This window comes from Arachis duranensis, chromosome 1 (assembly GCF_000817695.3).
Source record: "Arachis duranensis cultivar V14167 chromosome 1, aradu.V14167.gnm2.J7QH, whole genome shotgun sequence".
NCBI lineage: Eukaryota > Viridiplantae > Streptophyta > Magnoliopsida > Fabales > Fabaceae > Arachis > Arachis duranensis.
The window spans coordinates 67,289,123-67,297,624 of record NC_029772.3 but is presented as its reverse complement, the minus strand read 5'-3'; the positions used below and the strand labels follow the sequence as shown (position 1 = coordinate 67,297,624).

Below are 8,502 nucleotides of genomic sequence, written 5' to 3'. Positions count from 1 at the left end.
TTTTTCACTGAGAGGATGGGATGTAGCCATTGACAACGGTGATGCCCTACATACAGCTTGCCATGGAAAGGAGTAAGAAGGATTGGATGAAGGCAGTAGGAAAGTAGAGATTCAGAAGGAGCACAGCATCTTCATACGCCTATCTGAAATTCCCACCGATGATCTACATAAGTATTTCTATCTTTATTTTCTGTTTATTTATTATTATTATTCAAAAACTCCATACCCATTTATTATCCGCCTGACTGAGATTTACAAGATGACCATAGCTTGCTTCATACCAACAATCTCCGTGGGATCGACCCTTACTCATGTAAGGTTTATTACTTGGATGACCCAGTGCACTTGCTGGTTAGTTGTGCGAGGTTGTGAAGAAAGTGCTAAGTTATAAACGCGCATACCAAGTTGAAGCCATTATTAAAGATCACAATTTCGTGCACCAATGACCCAGTGCACTTGCTGGTTAGTTGTGCGGATCACAAAAGTGTGATTGCAATTTTGTGCACCAGCTACTGAGGTCATGGCATGCCTATAACCTGAGGAGGTACTATAGCTAGAAAAAGATCTCAGGCCAAGGCGCACTCTTTTTCCTAAAGGGTTTTATAATTAGGCGCCAGGGCAAGATCTAAAAGCTGCCCGACCTAGAAGGGTAAGCATTCACATGTACACACCCTTATTTATATTTCTATATTTCTACTTGAATAAAATTTTTTAGATTCCCTAAAAGGTTTCCTTCCAAGAAGCATTAATTTACGCTCAAAAATGCAAAATTCATCGCCCAACCAAAAGAGGTCGGCAAGGTGGAGCGATAAAGCCCGAGTTAATGCAAGAAGTTATAAAAAGTAACCCATATAAGGCGACCTGATAAGCTCGGAGTAAAAATGGGACTACTAAAAATAATTTGAGAAGGCCTGACAGAGAAGTTAGGCCAATGAAAGGATCACTGAAAAGGGAACAAACACTACACAAAGGCCAAAAGGGTAGAAAAACCTAGGCTCGAAGTGCTCGGCTAAAGGTACGAGCCCTGAAAAGAGAAGCTGCTTAAAGCAAAAGCACGATCTCAAGACAAAGCTAAAAAGTCAACCAGACAAACTAAAAAGAAAAGGTTCTATATGAGAACGCTACCTAAAAATTTGTTGGAAACTGACTAAAATGCCCAGACAGTAAGCCATATCATCCCTCTCATAATATTTACATCATCTCTCTCATACCCAAATACATCACACAGTACCCAAATTCTTCTTCCCTTCGTCCTAAGCCGTATCCTAAACAAAGGTTCATTATCATTTCTTCTTCCCTAATTCATGGCTTCATCAAGTTCCAAAAGAAGGAACAGAAAGGAACTAGCCGGAGCTGAACCACCAACCTGTGATGCCAGGAGATTTAAGCCCCAATTTCATGAATCAAGATATCACAGGATAATGGAATCAAAACAAGTCATTCCATTGATGGGTTTCAGATTGAAAGAAGGAAAATACCCCATCATAAGAATAATAACTGTAGAGAGGAGATGGGAACTCCTATGTGAACCTCTCACAGACATAAGTGCAACCATGATAAGGGAGTTCTATGCAAATGCTGTGAGGTCAAGCAAGACCAGCCCTCCCTACAAGAGCTATGTTAGGGGAGTTGAGGTAGATTTCAGCCCATCATCCATCATGAGAGTCTTACAGATAAGAGTAATACCCTATGGAGAACCCAGCTTTGATGAAAGAATGCAGGGTGAGAATGATCCTGAGGAGATACTAAATGGTTTATGCTTTGAAGGCAAAGACTGGGAAAATGACTTATTTGTTTCTTTCATTTTTGTTTCCAATCCTTGGCTTTTCTTTTCTTTTTCTTTCATACTTTTATTTATTTTCCAGGGATGTTCATTAATTGGAGGTTTTATCACAGCAACTAAGTTTACACTACAAAGGACATTCTATTCTGTAGCTGTTATTATTGAGCTTATCATCCAATCAAGCAATTACCACCACTGAACATCATTCTAATTCCTACTACATTAGACAATTTCTTTCTATTTCAAACATTTTCTCTTATTGATGCAGAGGAAACAAGACAGAATTTAATGCAGATGAGTGATAACAAGCATAATGCAGATCCTAATAAGAAATCTACTATGACATGAAAGTGCAGAACATAAAATAATTGGAGGCATATCATGTTTCAGATATGCATCATCCTTATTTAATTAAAACTATAAAAAGGACTCCACCATCTCTAGTTGTTGTGCTCTTTTCCTTTGCTGGATTCCCTTTTCTTCTTCCACTTCTTGTTTGTTTCTTGGGGTTCTTCAACAGGGCATCTACGATCCCAAATATGATCTACCTGATCCCAAAGCCCAGCATCCTTCAATCCTTGTTGCATGTGTGCTGCATTTTTCTTGGCTTTTGCTCTCTGATGGTCTACCAATTCTTGGCATTGAACAAATGTCTTGATCTCTCGGTTCAATATAGGCATGCCACAGACTACATAGTCTAACTTTGCTTGAGTTTCTATATCATACTCCATCCTGTTCAAGTTCCTATGCTCTCCAATTGTATGATATATGTTCTTCCATTGATAACGATTTTTGATGTACTTTTTTTGCTTGGCTTGTTGTAGGGACAATCTATTAAATTATTCTTGAGAGTGTGCCGCTTATTCCCTTTGCCAATCAAAAGTTCTTGCTTGAAATTCTCTCCATTGATCCAAAATTTTGAGATGCAAGTTTTCTTGCTTCTCCATCATTTGCTACTGCCAGTGCTCTTGTTGCTTTCGATCCTTCAGGTACTACTCTTGTTGCCTCAAGTATTGTTCTTGTTGCTGCTCATGTGCTCTCATATATTGTTGAGACATTTCTTCAATGGCTCTTTGTATTTGGCTTAAGTCCATTGCACCAGAAGCTTGTCCCTCCTCCATTTGTGGTATCCTTCTTCTTCCTTGGGATCTTCTCTCTTGCTGAATGTCAGTGTCTGTGGTACCGTCCATTTTTTGCTTAGTGATTCCTTTGCCTCCCTTTACCCGATCTATATCTGCATCCTCAAAGAGTACCCTGCTCTATTGCACAACCTCAAAATAGTACTTGGGTGACCAAGTCTACTTGACTTGCCAGTATCCTCAGCCATCTCTTGAATGCTATATGCTATGAGCTGTGGGATATTGATTTCTCCTCCTTTGAGTATGCAGTATGTCAGGATTGCTCTCTTTATTGTAACCTTTGAGGTATTTACAATAGGGAGTATGGATCTTCTCACTATCTCATACCAACCTTTGGCTTCAGGTATGAAATCCATTCTCTTCAAGTGGCTTGGATCCCCTGGCATCATAGGTTGGTGGTTCGGCTCCAGCTGGTTCCTTTCCTTTCCTTCTTTTGGAACTTGATGAAGCCATAAATTAGGGAAGATGAAAGGATAATGAACCTTTGTTTAGGATACAGCATAGGATGAAAGGAAGAAGAAGTTGGGTACTGTGTGATGTATTTGGGTATAAGAGGGATGATGTAAATATTATGGAAGACTTATATGATGAAAGCAAAGGTACTTGGACTCAGGAGGTGTTGCTACCAATTTATACACGGGACGGCATTGTTGGAGAAAGGCATTGGTGGTTCGGTTATGTAGCAATGAAGGGTGAGGATTGAGCATGCCTTTATTGAAAATTCATTGAATGGACGGCTTGCATGTAAAGATGAATGAAGACAAGGATTGCTCCTTCATTGGGCACATGGTTCGGCCTCCTAGGTGCTGATTCCTGCAGCATTGTGCTTTCCAAACATGCACATGTGACTTGCTTTTCTCCTTAGGACAACCGTACATGCATGAGTTTTGTCCTTTTCTCAAATTTCATCATTCCTATCCACGTGAATCAAGGCAACAGTAAGCTCAAACTTTAAATTCAATACGGTAGTGGTTATCAAGTGAAGAGTGATAAAGAAAAATAAAATTTGCTATATGTTCCTTTTTTATGAACAGCCCACGATGCTCTTTAGACATTGAACAAAATTTTGGTGAACACAAAACTTGTTTTTTGCTAAGTGATCAATATAAAACCTAATGAATATCTGCCGTAATTGGTATATTCATTGCTAGGAACATTTTATTTTCTACCTTACTACCATAAATTCATAAATTGATGCAATTTATATTTTATTTATTTCATGAATTTGAGCCCTTGAGCAAAAGTCATTTTTCTAAAATTCAATGCATATGTAGACACCAAACTTAATGTTTGGCTATATATTTCAATAGAATGAATGAGTATATATCCTAGAACGGTTATATGATCAAACACGCTTGAAAAGCTATTTTAAAGTGCCTTCAGGCACACCAAACATAGGAATCAAACATATGCTTCAAAATGATGTGTGCAGTTATCAAATCTACTCAGGAGAGCTCAAATTTATGCTAGAAGAACCATTAATTATTGAAATTAAAACAAAAGCAAGAATATTAAATCATGGGTTGCCTCCCATAGAGCGCTTTTTTATTTTCACTAGCTTGACATTGGGTCCTTATTAGGGGGTTGATGATTATCGTGCCTCAGTTTGTTTCCTCTCACTGTGAGCCTTCTTCCTGTGCCTTGATGATCAATTTCTATATGCTCCAACGAGAGTATCTTATTGACAGTGTAATAATCATCAGTTTGTGGGCCTGTCTCCAACTGTTGGTATATCCGTTGTACTTTGTCTCCTTTTGAGAACCCTCCAGTTGGGATTCTTTTATTTCTCCACCCTTTTGGAACCCTTTTCTTGTTCTTCTTTCCTTTTTTGGTGACCCTTCTGTCTTGACAGCAGGCTATATGTCAGGGTCTGTCTTCATAGTGATCAACTCCTCACTCTCTTCCTGCCTTCTCTTCTCATTCTTTGCATCTTCATTCCCCTTTTGCTCTTATCCATTGTTTGTCTTTTGCTTCGGAGGTGAGCTCATGAGTACTTCATTAGGTTTTTCTTTCCAATGCAAGTCTTCTTCTTCAACCCTCATGCAGTTTTTCTCTTCAACAGTATGCTGTATTTCCTGAAAGACATTTAGAGTGATCTTCTCATCATGTACCCTCAAAGTCATTTCTCCTTGTTCCACATCAATGATGGCACTTGCTGTGGCCAGGAAAGGTCTTTCCAATATAATAGACTCACTCTCCTCTTCACCTAAGTCCAGTATTACAAAATCTGCTGGAAATATAAACTTTCCTGCTCTAACCAAGAGATTTTCAATCACACCCTTGGGAATTACCAGTGATCTATCCATTAGCTCCAATGACATCTGTGTAGGCTTCACTTCTTCTATAAATAGCCTTCTCATCATACATAAAGGCATCATCTTGATACTGGATCCTAAATCACACAGTGCCTTGTCAATGATTGTATTACCAATGGTACAAGGCAAAAAGCAACTCGCAGGGTCTTTGAGTTTTGGTGGGAGGCATTTTTGGATCATTGCACTACATTCTTGTGTCAGGATCACTGTTTCCTTCTCATGCCAGCTTCTCTTCTTGTTGATAAGCTCCTTTAGGAATTTTGCATACAGAGGCATATGCTCCAATGCTTCAGCAAGTGGAATATTAATTTCCAGCTTCTTAAAAACTTCTAGGGACTTGAGAAATTATTGGTCTTTGAGTTCTCTGTTAAACCTTTGAGGATATGGAAGTGAAGGAGTGCATGGCTTCTCCATGATTTATTTCCCTTTCTTTGAGGCTCATGGCTCTTCTTCTTTCTCCTTGAGCTTTTCTTGGTCCTTCTCCTTAAGTGTCACTTCTTCCTTGCTGCTGGCCCCATCATTCTCAACTGGCCTCTTGTTAGCTTCTTTGTCATTCTTCAAGGTTCTTCCACTCTTTAATTGAATTGCTTTACATTCTTCTTTGGAATTGGGAATGGTATCACTTGGTAATGCATTGGGTGCACTTTCAGCCACTGTGTGCTTGGACAATTGTCCAATTTGCCTTTCTAGATTTCTTAGTGAAGCTTCATGGTTTTTATTGGCTAGCTCTTTGATAAACTCACTTATTCATATGATTTGCATGATTTTACAATTCCTTCCTAGTTTAGTTCTATGATTGAAAACATGCTTCTTTGGTCTTAATTTAGCTAATCTTAATCCTTTCTTATTACCATTCGATGTCTTGATCTGTGTGTTAATTCTTTCAGGCTCCATAGGGAATGAATGGCTTAGAGAATGAAGAGGAAGCGTGCAAAAATGGAAGGAACACAAGGAATTGAGGAGATGACCAACGAGAAGTCACGCGGTCACATGGCTCATGCGACCGCGCAAAATGGAAGAAATAAGAGTGACGCGTTCGCATGCCTGATGCGACCGCACGGACTAGAAGCTGCACGAACGACGCGAATGCGTGGACGACACGCACACGTGGTACGAAAAATGCTGAGTGACGTGATCGCGTGGATGATGCGGCCGCGTGACGTGCGCGATCTACATAATTACAAAAGTTGTTGGCAGAGATTCTGGGCCGCATTTCAACCCAGTTTTCGGCCCAGAAACATAGATTAAAGTCAGGGAACATGTAGAGACTCAAAAGAGCACTTCAGATCAGATCATTATTCCCTTTTCATAGTTTAAATGTAGTTTTTAGAGAGAGAGAGAGAGGCTCTCTCCTCTCTCTTAGGATTTAGGATTAGGATTTTTAGAACTTAGGAATATTTTTATCTTCTTCATCTCAGGTTCAATGTTCTTATTTATTTATTTTCTCTTTTATTTGTTTAATGACCATTCATGTTATGATTTTCTTTATTTGATATAAATTGAGATATTTCAGACTCATTATTGCCTTTCCCTTTTTTTTATTTAGATTATTTACTTTTGGCTTTGGTTAGGTAATTGGTAACACTTGAGTTGTCATACTCAACAGTGATTGAAATGGGCAGACTCTAATTGATCTAGATCGCTCTAAAGCTAGTCCTCCAACAAGGATTGACTGGGATTTGAGGATCAAGCTAATTAGTCCACTTGATCTTCCTTTGTTTAATAAAGGATAACTAAGTGGGATTAAAACCCAATTCTCATCACACCTGATAAGGGTAACTAGGATAGGACTTCCAGTTTTCATACCTTGCCAAGAGTTTTACTAGTTTTTAATTTATTAATTTCTGCAACTTATTTCTCTTATTCAAAACCTTTTCAAACCCAAAAACACTATTTTGCATAATCAATAATAATTCATACTTCCCTACAATTTCTTGTGAAGACGACCTGAGGTTTGAATACTTCGGTTTATAAATTATATTTGGTTTGTTACTTATGACAACCAAACGTTTGTAAGAAAAGACTTTTGTTGGTTTAGAAGCTATACTTACAATGGGAATTTATTATGAATTCTAGACCACGCAAAAGTTCTCTCTTCAAAATGGCGCCGTTGCCGGGGAATTACAAACGTGTGCCTTATTATTTGTTATTGTAAATATTTTTCTTTTACTTGTTTATTTGTTTTTGTTTTCCCTTCTTATTTCTGATAACTACTATGAATTCTCACCCCTCTCGCTTTGAGCTTGGTTCTACTTTTGTTGATAGGAATGGAAGCTATAACAGGACTATACATCAAGGTCTAAGCAATCAAAGATGGATGGAGCCAAGAGGATCTGATCAACCTTTTAGGCTACAACTCCTTCCAAGATATCATGGACGAAGACCACTCTGCAATGCATACTAGGATAATAGATATGATGGACTCCCTTGTAGTTACCAACAAGCCCCATCATATGCTAATGAACCACATCCTCAACATAGCTTTGAAATACCACACTCACAAGCCCCTTTACATCATTCACCTCCAGATGACCCTAATCCTTATCCACCACACTAACCACCATATGAACCATACCCAGAACCACCACCTCAATATTCACTATCTCCATATCCTTATCAAACCTCCATGGAGAGCACACTTGCCTCTATCACTAGTCTCACCTCTACTCTTCAAGCACTTATATCCCACATGGACCAACCCTTTACCCCCAATATTCAACCCTCAAGCTCCAATGCACCTACATCTCAACTACATAATGATCCACCCATCCCATCACCACCATCCATGGAAGAGCACCAACATCCATCAACCCAAGAGCAACATGATCCCAATGATACTATTGACATAGAACAAGAGAGAAAGGATTATCTTTGCAAATCCACACTTCATAAGGAGCTAGAGGAGACACTAAAGGTGAAGGTAGAAGAGACCGTGGCAGATGAAGGAGTAGTTGAAAGGTGTTGTCATAGAAAATAAGCCATCAAGGAGGAATACGCTTTCATACTTAAACACCTGGATCAAGCGATAAATCGATTGCCTTTCCGACGTTCAGACACTCAACAAACCCCCATGGCTTCATGTGGAGAATCTAATGAAGAACGTAGCATGAAGGAGACAGTAGAAACTCCAGTGGACAATAAGGAGCATGACTTTGTACTGGAACAGGTGGAAGAAGCTACACCTGCCATTGAAGAAAAAGAAGTGGTTGAAGACTTAGGAGATGCGGAACCTCCGTGGGAAACTCAAGTCATAGAGCCTCCTTCT

At 39.1% G+C, this 8,502-nt stretch overlaps 1 protein-coding gene across 1 annotated transcript; it reads right to left on the bottom strand.

Annotated features, from left to right (window-relative positions):
- Positions 1-4,871: 4,871 nt before the first annotated feature.
- Positions 4,872-5,417, bottom strand: LOC107494597 (uncharacterized). The gene has a single exon (XM_016115640.1). It carries the CDS (start codon positions 5,415-5,417, stop codon positions 4,872-4,874), a length of 546 nt encoding a protein of 181 aa, XP_015971126.1.
- Between the last annotated feature and the right edge of the window lie 3,085 nt (positions 5,418-8,502).